The sequence below is a fragment of the Chamaea fasciata genome, unplaced genomic scaffold (genome assembly GCF_029207755.1).
Source record: "Chamaea fasciata isolate MVZ Bird 193981 ecotype frontalis unplaced genomic scaffold, bChaFas1.0.hap1 SCAF_8, whole genome shotgun sequence".
In the NCBI taxonomy this organism is placed as follows: Eukaryota; Metazoa; Chordata; class Aves; order Passeriformes; family Sylviidae; genus Chamaea; species Chamaea fasciata.
This window is the reverse complement of record NW_027094093.1, coordinates 6,186,308-6,206,251: the sequence shown is the minus strand read 5'-3', so window position 1 is coordinate 6,206,251 and position 19,944 is coordinate 6,186,308. Positions and strand designations below refer to the sequence as shown.

The 19,944-nt window shown below is 52.3% G+C and overlaps 2 protein-coding genes across 5 annotated transcripts in view; one reads left to right on the top strand and one right to left on the bottom strand.

Moving 5' to 3' along the window:
- Positions 1-3,717, bottom strand: part of SLX9 (SLX9 ribosome biogenesis factor) — a 39,197-nt gene extending 35,480 nt beyond the window's left edge. The window contains exons 1-2 of the mRNA XM_066189507.1: positions 3,576-3,717; positions 2,177-2,285 (exon numbers count right to left, since the gene is read on the bottom strand). Of these exons, the coding sequence (XP_066045604.1) occupies positions 2,177-2,285; positions 3,576-3,698 (232 nt within the window). The 5' untranslated portion in view covers positions 3,699-3,717. The remainder of the gene's footprint in view (positions 1-2,176; positions 2,286-3,575) is intronic.
- A 3,714-nt stretch (positions 3,718-7,431) lies between these two features.
- On the top strand, positions 7,432-19,405 carry ITGB2 (integrin subunit beta 2). 4 transcript variants are annotated; one of them, XM_066189505.1, is made up of 17 exons: positions 7,432-7,649; positions 7,931-8,000; positions 12,523-12,589; positions 12,865-12,953; positions 13,254-13,437; positions 13,633-13,803; positions 13,979-14,220; positions 14,539-14,694; positions 14,899-14,994; positions 15,134-15,223; positions 15,402-15,542; positions 15,795-15,979; positions 16,669-16,913; positions 17,133-17,352; positions 17,490-17,704; positions 17,849-18,015; positions 18,296-19,405. In XM_066189505.1, exons 3-17 carry the CDS (start codon positions 12,526-12,528, stop codon positions 18,356-18,358), a joined length of 2,328 nt encoding a protein of 775 aa, XP_066045602.1. In that variant the 5' UTR covers positions 7,432-7,649; positions 7,931-8,000; positions 12,523-12,525; the 3' UTR covers positions 18,359-19,405. The 4 variants fall into 4 exon arrangements, with proteins under 4 accessions (XP_066045602.1, XP_066045601.1, XP_066045600.1 ...); XM_066189504.1 differs by having other exon boundaries at positions 7,433-7,649; positions 7,870-8,000; XM_066189503.1 differs by lacking the exons at positions 7,432-7,649; positions 7,931-8,000; positions 12,523-12,589 and having other exon boundaries at positions 12,777-12,953.
- Positions 19,406-19,944: the final 539 nt, after the last annotated feature.

The following is a 19,944-nucleotide window of genomic DNA, read 5'->3' as shown; positions in this document are numbered from 1 at the left end:
AGAGCTGCCTACACCATGGGTTTATTTACAGAGCAGAACAATGCTCCCTGCGGGTTTTTTTTCCTCCTACTTCCCAACATCCAACTGGCTTTTTTTGACTAATTTCGAGCTCCAAGTTGACATCTTCTACAATCTAACTCAATTCCAAGACCTTCCTCAGACTAGGTTTTATTTGGAAGAGCCACAGCACAAGGCCAGATCTAAACACAAAACACAGAGATAGCAGCAACCTTGGACAATGGGAATACATCTCGGATAATGTGAGGTATATACACACACAGAGGACAAATACTTGTTTTCCCAACTGCCACACAGCAGCCTTGGCAGAAAAAAAAAAAATCTTCACTAGCTGTGAAAAGCACAGGAGATAGTGAGCCCACCTACAGTCTGCCAACTTGACCTTCTTAGAGCTTGAAAAGCAAGTGGGAGGGAAGCATGCTTTTGTCTTGTTATTAAATCTTAAAATAGCAATGTGTAGGAGAATCCTACCCTCCTGCCCTGTGCACTAAGCTGAGGGAGAAAGGGAGGAAGAGGTGGAGGGAGGGTTAGAGTCAAGTTGAACTTCCTGCAGAACAGGCTCTGAGCTGACCAGAGATGTCAGGAGACAAAGCATGTCTGCCCAGAATCTCTTTTCTAACTCTGCAGTGTCTGCCATTGTATGCACAGCCTAGTTACAGTTCACTGAATTAACACAAAAAAACCCCCCCCAAACTGATTTCCATAATGAAAAAGCCTCTACACGGCTCCAGAGCACGACAACAAGAAAGGGCACAACAGCTCAACAGCTTGGGAAGATGTAAAAAAAATAATCAGAAGGCTTTTTGCCTCGTTGAGTAGCAGTTTTGAGCCCCTAAACGAACAGTTATTTTTAGCCAATCATCTGGAAAGCGCGCAGAGCAGCGGGGTCAGCACGGGCTGTCTGCAGGAGGCCAGCACACACCGCGGAGAGAGGCAGCCAGGCACTGCACATCTGCATCATCAGCACTGCACGGGCACCAGCAGCACGGCTCTATTTATAGCCCAGACATGTACAGCTGCAGCCTGCCATGAAAGGCTGGGACTGCAGGCTGCCAGCCCCCAGCAACACGCTGTCTGATTTAATTAAAGAGATGGCAGCGTGCACACGCACAGAGATGCATGCATGTCCTCTTCCCAGGAGAGTCACCAACAATGAGCCCAGTGTTTCAAAAACAGTATGCTTTGCCAAGGTTTCTGTGCAGAGAGCAGGCAAATGTGTCCTCACACAACCTCTCCACTTCCTCACTCTTTGCCCAAATGGGCAGCTCACCGCCGCTCAGGCAACCACTCGCCCTGGTGTGATTGATTTGTTTATAGGCCTGGACAGGAAAACAAAGTCACTGTAGTATTCATCTACATGAAGAAAAGAAATTATTTTACTTTGCAAAGAAGGTATTTGGGAGCCACATGAACCTTCTGCATCAGGGTGGCTTACTGTGCTACCAGGCTCTGTCTGGTAGTTTGTTCCTTCTGGGATTTTTTTGAACATTTGCGTACAGTTTGTGGGGGTTTGGGATTCAAGTTTCAGAGAAATTTTTTTGATTGCAGATATTTAGAAGTGAAAACTGCTTTCAGATACAAAGCTTTGTCTCACAGTGAGCAGCCAAAGAGAGCATTTCCTTGCTGTGGAAATCAAAGGGCTCTATCATGTCCTCCCTCTTACCTTCTATACTCCCTACGAGTTAAGACTCTCCTGCCCAGGAATCCTCGAGCCAGGGACCCCACAAGAGCAAAGGACAGGAGAAGACTTGCTGCAGCCAGGCTGCTGTGAGTGAAGCACTGCTGTACACAATGAGAACCTGCTGGCCAAGTGCTGGGTTACCAGTGGCAGCTGCTGGTGAGGCAAAAGCAGCCACAGAGCAAGCCCAGAGAGCAGGTCATAGCCTGGGCTCTGCTGTGCTCCCTACCCTGGCAGCCTTAGGCTGCATGAGGATATCCCAAAGATAGCCTGAAGCCAGTCCCCCACCTAGGGATTACTAAGCACATCCATGCAGAAGCCCAAACAAAAACAAACCTCTTCTAGAAGCCCTCACAGGAAGCAACATTTGCATTGTAGCTCCCTGAGCTTCCTAGGATAGCCAGTAAAAGCCACTGTAAATACAGTCCCCAGTGTCTTTGCTCACAACCTAATGCAGCACTCATTGAAAATACAACAAACCTGTTCTGGAGGAAATGATGCTTCTGGCGTCCAAGTCAAGCTTCTTTACCAGGGTATCAGGGTCAATTTTCAGCCCAGAAAATACACCAGAAGATGAGATGTCCCAGTCCTTACGCAAAAGAAACAAAGCAGGTATCAGTACATACACCACCAGGCAACACTTATTAAAAAAAATTTTAAAAATCAAACCCAGCACCATCCAGGAACAGTGGTAGTGAGCAGGAGTCTCTCTTGAGCAGGCAAAGGCGCATAAGGCACCCTCCTGTTCTGTTCCCCCCCAGCTCTTCCACACAGAAGGGAGCTTCACAAAGCCTCATTTTGGATTGTTCTATTCCTAAAAGATTCCTGCCTTGCCTCACTCAAGTGTATTCACTCCCAGGAGAGCTGCTAACAACATCCTTAGGAAAAGATAAATTTATTACAGGTACAGAACAATACAGACAAGCAACAAATGAGAAGATAAGGGGATTAAAGCCTAAATCAATGGACATTAAGCAGATCCAGTAACTACTAGCAACTCAGCAAATCTTCAGCATCGTGCTTTAAGCACGCAACGCCTCCCTGAGATCTGCAGTAGCTACTCTGGTTGGATTAGAATTCATTACTTTAGCCAACAGCACCTACCATCACCAACACATAACTTCACAGTGGTATAAACCCAGCTGTATTTGGCACAGGCTATTTCACATATTTTATGTGCCCGAAGAAAGCTTAGGCACATAAAAAACATTTACTGGTGCTGTGTCCTGGCTGTGAGGGGGTTAGGGAGAGGCGCCTGAACCATGTATTCAAAACACAGCTGAGGAAAACAGAATATCCTAGGTAATTCTGTATAAATTACTTTTTCGCTCCTCCCCATCAGCCCTAACCTAAAATTGAAGGGAGGCACCGCAAGACTCCCCCAACACTTGTTGATAACAACCCCCATCGCTGCAAGCAAGATACTCCAATGCAACGCAGCCCAGGCACCCTGACTGCGGCACTGTCACCACCCCACGTGGGCTGGGGACACCACGGTGCTGCCGCGGCACAGCTGCTGGCTCGAATTCAGCGCTGCTGCCAATGGTGCACCGTGCTGGGGCAGCTCCAGGCCGCCCCGCGCCACCTCCCCGCCGTGCCCGTGCCACAGGCTCCCGCGGCCGAGCGGAGCAGCGGCCGCCCGGCAGCGCCGGGGCTTCAGCAGGGCTTGTAACGCGCCGGGGAGCCCGGCCCGCGCCACCCCGTCCGCCGCCCGCAGCTACCGACGGACCCCCGCGGCCCGCACGGCCCCACAGGAGCTCAGCGCGGCCGGGGGGGCGCGGGGACCGGCCCTTTCCGCAGGCGGAAGGCGGAGAAGTCACTGGAGGCGGCCGCTGCCGGCCCCCGCCGCCGCCGCGCCGCCTGCCCCCGCCCCCGGTACCTTCCCGGCCGCCGCGCTCCATCCGCCCGCCGCGGGGCCGGGCCCGGGCTCGGGCAGCGCCGGCGGGGCCCGGGCGGGCCGGGGGGCGGCGCGGTGCAGCCGCGGGCGCTTGGCCTTGCCCATGGCGCTGTGGGGCGGAAAGGGAAGGGGCCGGGCCGGGCCGGGCGGGACCTTCCGGCTGCGCCCACGGCGAGCCCCGGGAAATTTGCCTTCCAACCTTCCACGGGCGGAGCTCGGGAAGCGCCTCGGCGGCGGCCCTGGCCGGCCCTTCACTCCGGTGGCGGGGCTGAGGGCGGCCTTGGGCTGCCAGCCTCTCTGCTGGGCAGCCTGCAGAGAATAACTGCCCTCCGGTTAATTGCAGCCTGCTGTAAATTGCCCCCCGGTTAATTGCAGCCTGCGGACGATTGATTGCTCCCTGGTTAATTGCAGCCTGCCCAAAGAGGTTCCTGTGAACAGCCTGAGGGCGTTCAGCGTGCTTGGGTTAAACCCAGTTACTCCGCAACGTAGTTTTAAGTCAAGCGTACACCTCTGTAAGAGCTCTTGGTAACTTTAGAAATGATACAGCTTTCCAAACTCACTTTGATTAGTTGGTCAATTGCGAGCAGCGCCCACTTTTAAAGTTTCTTCACAGACTCTTAATGTTACTTTGACCACTAAGCCACCGAAACCTTTTGTTGGTTAACCCTGACAAGCTTCAATAAGTAGAGCCATAGTGACTGAATATTGGACATCTGAGATCTTAAATTTATGGCCCTCCGAGGACATTGAAGTAACCAGAAGATAGCAGAAGAGAGAGAAGCCTGGATAGTTGGAGACTCCCTCTCTGAGAAACAGGTAATAAGACTAAAGAATGTGGACTGAATAAGCATGAAGAGCAAGAAATCAATAAGCAATACAAGATAGAATACTAATTAATGAAAATAATTATGTAATTTGCATCAATTTCTATAATGTATTTTATATATATATAATAATGAATAAGTATGTGAAAAACGTTTTGTACTGGGGTTAGTGTGGAGGCTGAAACGTTTTTAACCACACACACACACACCTCCTCCTGGCCAGGAATAAAGCCTTACTCACTAACACTAAAAAGACAGTTTTAGAGAGAGTCTTATTTATCTTATTTATCCCAACTATTTTGGAGGTAACACTAGCACCAGCCAGACCAGGCTGCCACCACATGACATAAAAAACTCTAAAACTTCCTGCCAGGAATTATTTCTACAGTTAAACCAGTAGAAAATACCCAGCAAGCCCCTAGGGAGGGCCAACACCTGCCAGACTGCAGTCATGGGCTCAGGTGGGCACCACAACAAAGCAACCCAAGCCTCAGCTGCACATTTCCGCCCACAGGAGGGGGTGAAATGCAAAGCTGCTTCTCCTTGCTCTGAGCTGAGTAAAAAGCTATAAGCCTGAAGCCACATTATGTTTGATCTTAACAAGCCCTGACAGGTGCTCCCTGGTTGATACATCTTTGTTTTCCACATCCTCTGCCCTCCCCATTTCCCCCCAGGCTGTGTTTCCCAGGGCCTGATATTGGGCCAGAGAAGTGCACAGCTCTAAGTGCACTCCGTGTGGGTACCAAGGAAATGCAGGGAGAGGCCTCTGGGAAAGTCCTTGGAAAGGTCATAGAATCATGGAATATGCTGAGCTGGAAGGAGCCTATCAGGATCATTGAGTTCAACTCCTGGCCCTGCACAGGACACCCCAACAATCTCACCCTGTGACTCAGAGCAGTGTCCAAACACTCCTGCAGCTCTGGCAGCCTTGGGACTGTGACCATTCCCTGGGGAGCCTGACCAGTGCCTGACCACCCTCTGGGGGAAGAGCCTTGGAAGATCCAACCTAAATCTCCCCTGATGTAGGTCCCTGTCATTTCCTCAAGTCCTGTCACTGGTCATGAGAGTGAAGAGATCAGTGTCTGGCCCTCTGCTTCCCTTTGAGAGGATGTAGGAGACATGGAATCACAGAATGGTTTGGGTTGAAAGGAACCTTAAAGATCTCCTCGTCCCACTCCCCTGCCTCCAGATCAGATTGCTCCAAGCCTAGTCCAGCCTGACATGGAACACTTCCAGAGATGGGGCACCCACAAGATTTAATGTTCATCAGGGCTAGAAAGATTTAATGTTCATCAGAAATAGAAAATAACGACAGGAAAATTTCCCTTACTTTGCTGTAGGCTAGGTGAGCATCATTTAGGAGCAAAGGCCCAAAATGACAACTCTGATCATCAAAATCCATTACTTGGGAAAAAAAATGCTCCGACAGTGCCCAGGTGGATGCCCAGCTCCCCACCTCAGCTGCTCAAATGCATCCTGCATAAACCACAGCAATCCTGCAGTTAGTGGTGGGGGGAAACACAATCCACGCTAGTAAAAAAGTAAAAAGATGAACCAATAAAAACAAAGGCAGTTAAAATAGGAAAGGGAATGTTTAGCAGCTTAGAATGCTTTCAAAACAGGCTGAGGAGCATGTTTTGTGACCAGGCGTATCCCCAAAGGTTGTCCACGCCCTTCACCTGCAGCACTGGAGGCCAAAGCTGCAGCAGAGCCTGAGGAACAGCTGGAAGGGACTGGGAAATGCAAGGAAGTTTCAGTTTTGGCTGCAGGCACCCAAGGTACACCCTCTCTGCTCCCACTATTCTGACTCTGGGGGCTCACAGCTCTCCAGCCCCTGTAGCCCTGGTTTCATCCATGAGATGTTTTGGTTTTCTAGAATTCTTTTCCCAGGGAATTTTCTGTAAACAAGGGAAGTGTTTTTGTAAACTGTACTGTTTTCATTCCTTTCCCTAGGAGGGACTTCTTCTTGATGCCCCTCTGGTCTGACCAATGTGAGTGAAGAGATTTGTCCTTTTGTCACCAATCAAACTGGTCTGTGTAAAATAGTATATAAGGAAGACACATCCCAAAAATATAGAAGTCATTTTCAGCCTTCTGAAGGTCAGAGTCTGTGTCATTGCAATGTCAAACAGCTCTCCCACCCCCTTTCTGCAGCCTTGAGTCAGTTGAAGCAAAGTGATTGGACAAACCGTAAAACAACTGAGAAAAGCCTCGCACATTTAAGGGCCTCACGCAGTACAAAAAGGAAGATTACAGGCAGTTCATCTTATTCAACCACACTTCCTTCCCCGAGATCTGCAAACCCCCACCGCTGGCAGGAAGCTCCAGCAACCTTCCCAGCTCCATCTACAGCAGCTCACCCGCTCCAGGCCTGGGGAGTGCTCAGCAGCATCCAGCTTCAGCCATCCAGGCTGGGTGAGCATCCCCACCATATCCTGCATCACATGCTCCGATGCTTCTGTCCCACTGCCAGGACTACTGTGATGCTTTCCTGCTGCACCTGGCTGTGATGAAACCAAGCCAGGGCTATGATGCCTTCTTTAATAAAAGCACAAAACCACAGAGCACCCATCCAGAAGTTTTCTGCTGGCACTGCAATCTCTTTTCTTGCTGCAAAAATAAACCCGTAACTGTAACACAGCAGCAGGTGAGCAGCATCAGGGTCTTATAATGCCCCAGGTTGCCCTGACCGTGGCAGAGAATTAGAACAAAATGGTCTGTAATGTCCTTTCCAACACGAGCTCTTCCGGGATTCCATGATAATGATAATGCAAAACGGTGACTCAACATCAGCTTGCTTGGAAGGAGAACCTACAAAGCAATTAATAAAGACTCACAATAATTAGCTTTAAAAAAACCCTACAGTCCTGTATGTTTTCTAAATTACTTATTTCTTTTTTTGTTGTTGTTGTTGTAGTGCCACGAAGAGGTTAAGAGAAAATTGCCAGGATCTGGTTTTTCTCTGCTCAGGGAAATGCTGCTGCTGGGAGCAGTTATTGAAGCCGGCACAAAAACATTAGAAGGCTGCTTAAAAAATACTCCACACAGCCCTGAGCTTTGCCAGAGGATGGTGCCTGCATCCTTTGTCATGTGAGGAGGCCTGGCTACCCTGATACAAACATTTCAGAGCCCAACGCACACTCTGAGAGGAGCCAGCTCCCCAACTTCACCACACCCAAGGGCTGCCAATGAACCAGTTCCCCGCCCGTCCCAGCTTTGTTTGCCCATCGAGGTCAGCAGGGTTGTAAGAAAGTTCACATAAAGGGTGGGGTTTGGGGTGGGGCCCTTTCCTGGGTGCAGTGGGAAGGCTGCAAGGCCCTGGAGATTCCAGGGAGACCAGTCCCAGTCCCACGAGGCAGGATGCTGTGGGTTTGGCCAGGGTGAGTGGGGCTAGGGGGTTAATACGTCCCACAGACATTTTTACTTCCTCTTTCGCTGTAACTGCAAGGCAGAAGTAAGAAGGAAAGACTGGGGTGCGCCACAGATCCTCTGATGCTCACCTGCTTTTCCCAGCCAAACGTGAGAAGCTGAGACCATCCTTATCCCAGCCCAAGTACGGGACAGAGACGAGGCTAGAGGCCAGGTGAGTACAGCATCTCAATTTTTATGCTTCTGTTCCTGCTTTCCTGGGGGGAGGCAGGCAGACAACAAAGGCGGTTTGTAGCTCTGGTATTTTAATGGCATATTTTTGTAATTCCTAATCTAGCCTCTGGCCACTTGAGTTCAGGGAGTTTCAGGGAGCTGGGCATGGCATCCCTCCCACCGGATAGTCAGTCTGTGCAGCCTTTGCATAGACAGCTTGCCTGGTCTGTAACAGTTTTGCCTTTGGAGGTAGCACTGAGCCTGGAAATGCAGGTGGTTATTGTGGGGAGGATGTCAAAACTCCGGGACTCCCTTTGCTCACCGTGCCCCGGGCTGGGAGAGCAGAGCAGAGAGGGTGCAGTGCTCTTCCCTCACCCTCACCCACGGCACTGGGCAGGGTGGCATGGGCTGTGTGCTCACCTGCAGCACCGGGGCTGGGGGCTGCCACATTCCATGGCCCTCTCTCTTCCTGAGGGGATCTCCACCGCTGCCAGCCGCAGGCTGCAGTGGCAAAGAGGGAAGTGGCACGGCAGCATGGCATGAGGATGGCAGGGATGGCTGCCTGGAGGGCTCAGCACGGCGTCACTGCCTGGAACGTTGCCTGTGCACAGACCTTCCCAGGTGTCCGTGCACCCCTGTGAGCCTGGGATAAGAGCTGGGAGAGGGAGTGAGACCCTGGCTCTTCTCCTCCAACTCTCTGTCTGCTGCGCACTTCAAATACTCTGCGGGCACGTGACCCCGGGGAGAGCAGGTCCTTCCCAACTTCTCGGCGGCTCTTGGATGCAGATGGAATGTGCGGCACACCCCAGGTGACAGGGGAAGCAGCCTGGGATGCCTGTTTTTGATCTTTTTCCAATGTCAGCGCCGCAGCTCCAGCCTCCGGACAGGTGGGAAACCAAGACGTGGCCACATGTAATGACGTCCGGAAATAGGGCGGCTGCCAGCGGTGGGAAATCTCTAGATGCGTTTTTCCGCCCTAGTTGTTACAGCTGTCACACCCTGCTTCACAGAGGGTTCACACCTCTTTGGTGCTGCTCCGGGTGGTCTCAGCAGGCTGGGGGGTGTGTTGCGGCCAGGCTCCCCAGGGCAGGACAGCCAGCGAGCAGCCCCTTCCCACCCGAGCAGGACTCGGACCCTGGCAGACCCAGCAGCCCAAATCTCCTCCTTCCCTTTTTCCCAGGGCAGGGCAAGGGTCCCACGAGCACCCAGGGGCCTTGGTGCTCAGAGCCAAGGGATGCCACAGACTGGGAAGGGACTTGGTGCACATGGGAGAGAGCTCACCCCACAGATCTGTCCTCTGCAGCCCTCAGGAGGCTGCTGGAAGGAAATATACATAAAATATATTTGTATTTCCTATAACAGGACATGGGAATATATATATATATATATATGTGTGCGTGTGTGTATGTATAGATATACTTTTATTTAATTAATTTTATGTATTCTTTATGCGTTAAAATATGTTTATATATATTTATTTTTTAAAATATTTTCCCCGTGATTTATATATAAAAAGACGTATACACACACACTGAGTGTGATATTCTGCATGGACTCTCTATGGCCTCCTGGGTGGGATCTATCTGCATCACACAACGGAATGATGGAAGAATCAGCCCCGAGTGAAGTGACATCCGCTCTCCCATGCTCACCATACCCCACTCTGCTCATTTCCCTCCTGCACTTGGGGTCTGGAGCTGTGCGGATTGCAGGGGTGGGAAGGAGCAGCTCTGCTGGGTGCAGTACCTGGCACCTCTGTCACTGCATGAGGGCGACCCGGCGCCAGGGATGCGTGGCAGTGTGGAGGAAGCACCCATGGGCACTGGCACTAGTGGAACCTTGCTGCTACAGGTGGATGGTGCAAACACCGCAGGAGTCCCCCCCAGGATACCAGGCATGAGTGCATATCCTCCTTTTTTGTGAGAAAAATGATGTTTAGCAAAGCCCTGATGGGAACTTGTGGCCAACAGACTTCAAGACTCATCTCTGCTGTTGAACACTTTTTTTTTATTTATAGCAACAAGATCACTGCTGGCATCAACACTTCCCCTTCAGCCTTATTTATAACTTCCAGCTTGCTCCTCCATGCAGCACAGCAGCCGGCTCCATCCCAACGGCAGCCCCCAGCACATCCTGAGTGCCAGTGCCCCAGCTCTGCACCCTGCTCACAGGCAGAACAGCACCCAGCACTTAGCTTATGCACCTTTCCTGAGGCCACCTTCACATCTTCTGGCTCACAGAGCCTTGGGGGGCACCTTGCCCTGGAGGCAGATGCTCCACTCGTGGAATGTCCTGGTGGCTTCTGCAAAAGGCTCTTGCTGAAGAAGAGGCTTGATCCCAAACCACCCAAGCAAGGCATGTGGTGAGAAGATCACAGAAGGGCACAGGGCTGAGAAGGACCCTGGCCCTGAGGTGCGGCTTTCTCCCCCTGATGCCACCATGCAGCCCTGGCCAGGAAGCAGAGCCTGGTGGCCATGTGTCCTGCCTTTAGCTGGGTTGCTCCATCTTAGCACCCCACTCTCCACCACGGGATGAAGGTGGTTGTAAAACTGCAGTTCTGCTCCTTCACACCAGGGCAGGAGGATGGACTAAGTGCACCCCTCTGCTTGCCTGAATTTATAGGAAAGGAGGGAAAAAAAAAAAACAACCCACCAAACTTCACAGGCAGAACACATGCAGGAGATGAGACCCAGGGTTGGTGGTGACTGCAAGTCTGGGGTAAGCTGAAGAGATCATCAAGGGGGTTGGAGGAAATGCTGCTGAGGCTCAGAGTCAGGCTGAAAACCTGCTTTGCCCCTGCTCTGAAGGCTGTAAAGAGGCAGAAAAAGGCTCCATTAGTTCACTCTGAAAGCCCTGTGGTCACCCTCCCACACACCACTGCGTAGTTTCTCTCCCTGGCAGAAATGTTGAACTTCCTGCTGATACTCTCCCAGTATCAAGATATGCTTCACACTCTTTTGACAAGGGCAAGAAGCCATTGTGGGAGTGAAAAAGGTGTCCAAATTCAGCTCACAACATGAACCCTACTTTACAATACTTGATAGCAGCTAGCACTTGGGGGTGTGTTGAGAGTCCCACTGTATTTCTGGAGTTTGGGAGCTTTTTTTAATCCAGTTTTAGGGTTGCTCTATTTTACGAGACGAGCCTGTAAGCAGGAAACTTCAACCTCCAGCATGAACGAGGAGCTCACAGAGCTCTATCCCATCATCAACGCACACTTTGGCATGGCAGCAGGAATTAAACACTTGGAAACACCAGGCAGGTGGAATAGCAGGAGCCCATTGAGTCTGTGGGTTTGGTCCTCACAGTGTGTGTGGGAACTCCTGGTTTGTAGCAGAACCGGAGCCTAATTAGGCACCTTTGGGGTGTCAGTCACTGAGTTCTACAGGAAACAAAGGCAGGACCCACTTTTCTTTCCCGCAAGCTCAAACTCTGCTGGCAGAATCTGGAGGTGACAGGAGTGTGGTGGGCCAGCTAAGCACAGGGCGTGCATGACACACAGCCAGGGACATTGCAGCTGTGACAATAAATTACGCCCTTAAAATCTTACACCATGGGGGACTGTGGTGGTGGAGAGGAAGTTGCAGAACTCTTTGACCAGAAGGACTCTGGCCACCCACCACAAGATGGTCTTGTGCAGACGTGGCAGAATGAGCGCCCAGGCCACATCACCCTGTGGGTTTGGCTGGGTGACGGCAGCAGTGCCTCCTGTTGGCTGTGCAGCAACGTGGTGTTGGTTGTGGAGCTCTGCCAGCGGGGCTGGATCCAGGGCAGGGTGGGCTTCCAGATGGCCCCAGCCGTAATCAGTGGTAGCCACTACCCTTAGAGTCCTGCCACATCGCAAAATCTATACTCAAAATCTATATATCAAACCTCACTGTGCAAACACTACCCACTGACCTACCTCGGCCTTCTCTCTGCCCTTGGGAGGACATCAGACATCCTTTTAAGGTTGACCAGAGTCATCCTCAGTTGCTGTGGTGTCTTACAGGGGCTGATGAGCTAAGACAGTACACCCTGATGCCTCAGAAGGGGATCTGAGCAGCCCTAATGTACTAGCCTGCCTCAGTGTCTTTTGTTTCCCTTGTTTTCTCATTTCCACATAAGTCTGAGCAGTTTATTTGGGATACTCACAGGAAGGGGTGGTGACAGGAGCCAAGGAGTGGTTCTTTTCTTACTCAGGGCAGCTATCAGAGCTATTTTGAAACTGATGATGTGGCTTCCAGACACTATGTTGGCTAAAAAGGGCAAAAGTGACACTGTGTCACAATTGCTAAAAAGGGCAATGTCTGTTGTTCCTTTGTACTTTCTTATTCCTTTTTCTTCTTTTAACAAATTCCTCTTTTCTGACTTCCCCATGTTCATCTATGTTGCAAGGCCATTACACTGTCAGGGTTTGCTGCAGGACTTTGCTGGGGAAAGGTGTGACACACGATCTCAGCGCAGGTTGCCCAGAGAAACTGCAGCTCCCCATCCCTGGGGTACATCCCAGGCGGTCACAAGAACGTCTTTTTGTCTTGCAGAAAATGCCTCGTGACTGCTGCCTCCAGCTGCCAGCAGTGACCTGGGTGCTGCTGCTGGTGACAACAGGTGAGCTCTGTTGTCCTCCCTGCCTTCCTCCCAGCACCTTTCACAGGCAGTGAAAGAGTGGGGAGATCCGAAATGCTGCAAAATGTCCTTATGCTTCCTGGGATCTGGAGTTCACCCACTCCAGCTGAAGGACAGCAAGGCATTTGAAGCCCGTGCAGGGCCCCCAGTATTGGTTTGAGAGGCAGGGCAGGCTCAGGCCAGCATGGTGCCTGGCATTGGGTGTCTGAACACCCCCAGCTGCCCCCCACACCACCTCTGTCTTCTTGCCTTTCCAGTCTTTGCCATGGAGTGCCCCAAGATCAAGGTGGGGACGTGCAAGGACTGCATTCAGTCTGGTCCTGGCTGTGCCTGGTGCAAGAAGCTGGTAGGTCCATGTAGCCTGTCTAGCTGTCACCCCCCAGCAGTCAGCTAACAGGCATCAAGACAGTCACCCTGCCTGCCTAGCTCTGCGTTCCTTCATTGTGGGGGTGTTTCATGTCCTGCCTGGAGGATGGGGCCAGGAGGGATCCAACAGCCATGACCTTTCTCCATCAATACCCATCAAAGGTTTTCTTTTCTCCATCAATGCCCTGGAGGCTGGGTTTGGGGGCCAGGTCATCTTGTAAGGTGCCTGTTCACTTCCTGCTCCTCTAATTTTTTTTCCTGCTGGTGTTGTCACACACAGAATTTCACAAAACCTGGCGAGCCAGACACCATCCGCTGCGACACCATTGAGCAGCTGAAGCAGAGGGGATGCCCAGCCAGTGAGATTGAGTTTCCAGGCAATGAGATCAAAAGAACACAGGACCAGCCCTTAAGCAACAAGGTACAGCTGACTCCACAGGAGGTGCACCTGAAGCTGAGGATAGGTATGCTCTGCCTGGCATTCCCAACACCCTTCTTGTGGCTTGCCAACAGTGCCCTTCCACTCATCCCCAGACTCACCTGAGACACAGCAACACATTGCAGCCTGCATTCCCACCCCTTTTCCAAGGAGAGGAGGGGTGGGTGATGGCACAAGCTGGCACAACATGGCAGCTGATCCCGCCATCTCTATCCCTCAGGCCAGCCTGCTGTGTTTGAGGTGAAGTTTCGCCGTGCCATGGGGTATCCCATTGATCTCTACTACCTCATGGACCTCTCCTACTCCATGCTGGATGACCTGGAGAAGGTGAAGAAGCTGGGGGGGGAGCTGCTCAGGGCGCTGGAGAGCACCACCCCTTCTCGGCGCATTGGTGAGCTTGTCTTTGGCCTGGCACCACTGGGAAGAGCTGCAGGGCTGGAGGGGAATGCAGAAGGTGTCCTCTGCCAGGCTGAAGAGCGTGGCAGGGCAAGGGACATGGGCATTTACACTGGGGCCAGCAGATTGTCCATGCCCTGTGCCCTGACAGTGTAGTCTGGCTGCCCTAGGGTTTGGCTCCTTTGTGGACAAGACAGTGCTGCCATTCGTGAACACGCACCCCGAGAAGCTGCAGAACCCCTGCCCCAATAAGGACACCAAGTGCCAGCCTCCCTTCGCCTTCAAGCACATCCTGTCACTGACTGACAACGCCAAGCAGTTTGAGAACGAAGTGGGGAAGCAGTTCATCTCAGGGAACCTGGATGCCCCGGAGGGGGGGCTGGATGCCATGATGCAGGCAGCAGTGTGTGGGGTGAGTGCTGCCCCTGCCCTGCTGCCAGGAACTTGCTCAGGCCCATGCACACTCTCCAGGGGCTCTGCCCCTCTCCAGGTGGGCTCTGGAAGCCCATCCTGCCAAAGTTGTGATTTGGCAGCAGGGCAGGTCACTCTGGAGAGTACAAGAGAGCATCTTACCCCAGAGCCTCCTAACCCTGATCTCCCTTAACCCACCTTCCTCCTGCCCCCCACCCCATGCTGCGGCTGACACAAGACTTTGGGAAGGGCCACATCCACTGCCACTGTCCTGCCAGCCTTGCTCAGGGACAGGGGCCACTCTCTGTGTCACTTGCAGGACAAGATCGGCTGGCGCAACGTGACCCGCTTGCTGGTGTTTGCTACTGATGACGGCTTCCACTTCGCCGGGGATGGCAAGCTCGGGGGCATCCTGACCCCCAACGATGGCAAGTGCCACTTGGAGGACAACATGTACAAAAAGAGCAATGAGTTTGTAAGTACCTGGGGGCTGTTCAGCCAATCCAACAGCCCCCACCTCACTCCCCCAGGCAGAAAAGACAGTGTCATATAAAACAGCCTGTTGCTAAGACTGAAACATCACCTTAATCACCCTAAATTGTGCTGCCACACCCAAAGTCTCTTCTCTTCTGCTGGTGGGGGAGGTTGTGCTGAGTGTGATATCCCTCTCCCCATCCAGGACTACCCATCTGTTGGCCAGCTGGTCCAGACACTTGCTGAAAACAACATTCAGCCCATTTTTGCTGTCACCAGCAAGGTGGTGGATGTTTACAAGGTGAGAATATGTCCGATGGTCCAGGTGCCTCCATCCCCTTCCCAGGAGGACAGACACAGCTGGCTGTGTCCCCTGCTGCTGTCTCCTGCTCTGCTGTCATGTGGTAGGAAGTGCTCAACTCTTTGCTCTCCACTGGCAGAAACTCAGTGAGATGATCCCAAAGTCAGCGGTGGGAGAGCTGAACGAGGACTCCAGCAACATCATTGAGCTAATCCAAGTGGCCTACAATGTAAGTCCTGGAGTTCCCACCTCTCCAATGACATCACCTGCATTTCCAGAACCACCCCAGGCAGCTGAGATCCTGACCTGTGGTGCTCTCTGGCTCTTTTTCCTCACCTGCAACCCCATACCCTCTTGCTTCGGTCTACTCTTGGACTGATGGCACTTTCTCCACCATTTCTCAAAAGAACCTCTCCTCGCGGATCATCTTGGACCATTCTGCCTTGCTGGACACTCTGGATGTCAAATACGACTCCAAATGCAAAAATGACAAGGACTCCACGGATGAAGCAAGGGGCCAGTGTGACAATGTCAAGATCAATGATGAGGTATGCTCTCCTGTTCCAGGAACACCCCACAGCTTGCACTCTTTCTGTTGCCCATCCTGTTTAATGACAGGAACCCTGATTGCTCTTCCAGGCTTTCTGTTTATATTAATTTAAAGCCAAGAGGGTCCAAAATGCTGTGGGATGTGGGAGACCCTCCGTTGTTCTGGACGTGCATGTCCTCAGGCTAGGGCCAATACCACACTCTGACAGCTGGACATCTGGCCCTTCCCTGTCCTACTCTGCACTTTCTAGGTCACTTTCAAAGTGAAGGTCACAGCCAAGGTGTGCATTCCAAACTATTCCTTCACCATCCGGCCACTAGGCTTCACAGACACCCTCACTGTCCACGTGGCCAGCAACTGCGACTGCCACTGCAACGACCGGCCTGACCCAGACGCTTGCAATGGGCAAGGCACCGTCGAATGTGGGATCTGCAGGTATGTGCTGTCCACCCAAAACACCGTTTCAAATGCTGCCACAGCTGGGGAATGGCTGGGAGAGGGATGTTGGGCCAAGCCAGGGCTGGGCTCTGTAGCTTTGCACAATTTTTTTGTTCAGAGAGGTGGATTTGTGCATTCCCCTTGGAACTGTCCCCTGTGCTCACGGAGGCAGAGAACACAATGAACTGGGTTTCTGTTGGTGGAGGTTATGGTGTTTTCCTAAGGGCCTCAATCCATCCAACTATCCACCTATCCATCCCAGTATCAAATCATCCACCAATCTACCCACTGAGCAGACACAGATTTCTGTAGAGATCTCTCAAAATCCCATTTCTTGGCTGCAGCTCACACAGGTCTTTAAATGTAATTATTGCTTCATGGCCTCTCAGTGACAAGGGGAGGAAAAGATTGGGTTTCCTCAGGAAATACTCACATCTCTTTGGCAAGGGCTTGGAAATTACAAATATAACAATAATTTCTGGGTGTTGTGTATACGACTGGTGGAAAAGCAGCATTTCTGAGTTTTGCTCCCAGTCAACCACCCCACTCCAGCATGGAGTTAGCACCAACATGCTGTCACTGGGTTTTGGTGAGGCTGTCCCAGATTTGCTCCACTTTTGTGGAGGTCCAAGCCCTGTGCGTGGCCACTGACCCAAGCTTGCTCCTCTCCTCTCCTCTGGCGGCAGCTGCAACTCGAGATACACGGGGAAGAACTGCGAGTGCGACACCAAAGGGAAGAGCAGCAAGGAGCTGGAGCGCAGCTGCCACAGGGACAACAGCTCGGTGACGTGCTCGGGGCAGGGGGACTGTGTGTGTGGGCAGTGCGTCTGCCACACCAGCGACGTCCCCGGCAAGTACATCTACGGCACCCACTGCCAGTGCGACAACATGAACTGCGAGTTCTTCAACGGCTCCCTCTGCGGCGGCCCAGGTGAGGAGCCTGGGACAGCTTTTATTAGGATAAAGTGCCCAGGGAGATGCAGCCTGGAGGGTTTGGGGCTGCTGGGTCCCGCCACACCAGCCTGTAGGACCTCCTTGAGCATCTCGGGGGGGTTGGTGCGGTGAAGGCAGGGTGGGTGATGCTCTCCAAGCAGGGGCAGAGGGAGGGTGGCCCAGCTGCCTGCAGGATCTGACAGGTTTTCCTCTGCAGCACGCGGGCAATGCGACTGTGGGGCGTGCAAGTGCCAGCCCGGATTCGAGGGCAGCGCCTGCCAGTGCCAGCAGTCCACGGAGGGCTGCCTCAACGCCCGCAGAAACGTCTGCAGCCTCCGCGGGACCTGCCACTGCAACCGCTGCCAGTGCTGGGGAGGCTACCAGCCTCCCTTCTGCCAGGAGTGCCCGGGCTGCACCTCCCCCTGCGGCAAGTACAGGTCAGTGACGGGCACAGAGGGGGCAGCGGGGTCCCCAATATCCCCTGTCTGTGCTTGGGCAGAGCCCAGCTGTGGCCAAAGCCAGGTGAGAGGGTTCCTGCCCCTGCAGATGTGAGCTGTGGCCGCTTGTTTTGCAGCTCCTGTGTGGAGTGCAAGTCCTTCAAGAGTGGCCCCTTTGAGAAGAACTGTTCCCAGGCCTGTCCCAACATCCACCTGCCGACAAACTCAACAGAGACAAGCAAAAATGATAGGAAATGCAGGGAAAAGGATTCCCAGAACTGCTGGATGTCCTTCCTTATGGTCCAGGAGGATGGCAAGGACATGTACACCATCATCGTTGAACCTCAGAGAGGTATCCCATCCCTGCTCCTCCTGCCCTGCCACAGGCAGGCTGCCAACTCTGCCACGGCAGCCTCGCTGCTTCGCCAGGGGCTGCAGCCCATCTGTCTGTCCCAAAATTTATCTTTTATCCTAAAGATCTTTATCATTATCCCAGAATGCCCAGAGCCTCCCAACGTCCCACTGATCGTGGGCGGCACCATCTCTGGCGTGTTCGTCATTGGTGTTTTGATCCTGGTCACCTGGAGGGTCCTGATGGAGCTGCTTGACCGTCGGGAATACCGCCGGTTTGAGAAGGAGAAGAGCAAAGCCAAGTGGAATGATGTAAGAGAGCCCATCCGTGCCAGTGGGGTGTCCTGGGGTGCTCAGATCCACTGGGGAGGGGACAGCAGGAGGGGACGCCCTCCCCTGAGGCAGCCATGTAGACCTGAGCCCTCCCCACTGCTCATTTTCCAGCCCAGCTGGATTTTTAGGGGCCGAAATATCCTATGGACTCTTCCTCCAGTGCTGTCTGGGCTGTTGGCATTGGGATGGGTGGGATGGGTAATGCTCTGCCGGAAATCCAACACAGCCCAACACAAGCCTCTCCCTTCTCTCCCCCCAGGCTGATAATCCCCTCTTCAAGAGTGCCACCACCACTGTCGTCAACCCCAAGTTTACTGAATGAGGCAATACCTGGCAGCGCCAAGATGCACTGTTTAATAAGGAACTACCAAGCTAAGGAAAGCTTAAACTAAGGATTTCTTCCCTTCTTCTTTACCCTCATGGTTTCATCCCTTCTTCTAAGAGGCCCCAGTCAGGTCAGGTGCTGGCTGAAGGACTGCACCCATGGCAGTCTCCTGGCCCACTACCTGACAGTTGTGTTATTGGAGCTGGTAGAGGAGAACACCACAGGAAAATGCAGTGGCTCCCGTCCCATCTCTTGGTGCTAAGTTTGCTTTCTGGCAGGAGTCTTGGATGCTGAGCCCCAAAGCAAGCTGAGAGCACTGAGTGCTTTCCAGCTTTGGTTTTGAGCTGGGATCTCAAAACTGCCATCCCTCTTCTGCTCCAGCAGGATCTGTTTCCAGGTTACTCCATTCCTTCCCCTGCTGCATTGGTTTCCACTATACAATATTTTCCTCACTGCTGAGTTGGACATGAAGGGTCCAGGCAACTGCTCCAGAGGCTGCAGTGATATGATAGGCCCTGAGGGCTGATGAGCACCTGTACCTTGTGATGAAGAGCAGCTGGAGAGCATGCACTGGATCTTTTTCCCAAATCACCAAGTGCTTCCTGACATCACTTCCTGCTCAGACCTACCTCAAGCAAGGTTCTGCCTGGGCTCCTCCATGCTTGGCTTACCTCCATCATGCCTTGAAGTCCTCTGCACAGTAAGGAGCCACTGTTTGATCTGTGAAATTTGATCTGTGATCTATGAGCACCTGGAAAATGGAGGTTGGACGTCAGCCACTGTCGCCCTGATGTTTTTGTCTTGACGGTTGCAGTTTTTTTAGAGTGAAGTTTCTCAGAGATTTTTTTATGTAAACAAAGGTAATGTTTTGTAAACTGTTCTTCCTGTTTACATTCCTCTATGGAGGAGGGACAATTGATGGACTTCGAGTTTGACCACTGTGGTTGGAGAGGTGTCAGCCTCATTCGTCCAATCCCTGGTCATTTTCCATGATCTATATCAATCACTGCCAAGAAGTAAATACCCCTCTTTTTGCTCTGACAACTGACTGCGTGCGTGTCCTTCATTTCATATCCTCTAGCAACAAGTCACAGCTTCTTTCACCCCCTGGGGCATGATCTCCCTGCTCTGCAAGTGTGTCAGACATACCAGGAGCCAGCTGTGCAAAACACCTGGCAGAACCCAGAGCATCTCCAGCTCAGCAATTATCCCAACCACACACAGCAGCCAGTTGCTCTTGCACTGTGGGACATTCCTGCGATACAATTCCTTATTTGCTTCAAGTTTGGGATTAATTTGCATAGAGTTGTATTGTGTTGCATCTTGATTTGCTCTCTGAAGAAGTTAAATGTGGATAAAGATTAATATATAAGGTAAATACCCCTGTCCTGCTAGGAATTAGGTGCAAGGGCAGCAGCTGAAGTGTTCATTGGAGAAACTAGAGTCACACCTTGTCATTGCTGCCACCGTCTTCCATAGGTACAGCTCCTGGGAAAGATCCCAGCTAGAGAAGCAAGCTGTTTTCTACACAATTTGCCATCTATGCCCTGAATGGTGCTCCCTTGCAAGCCAAAACTGTCTCA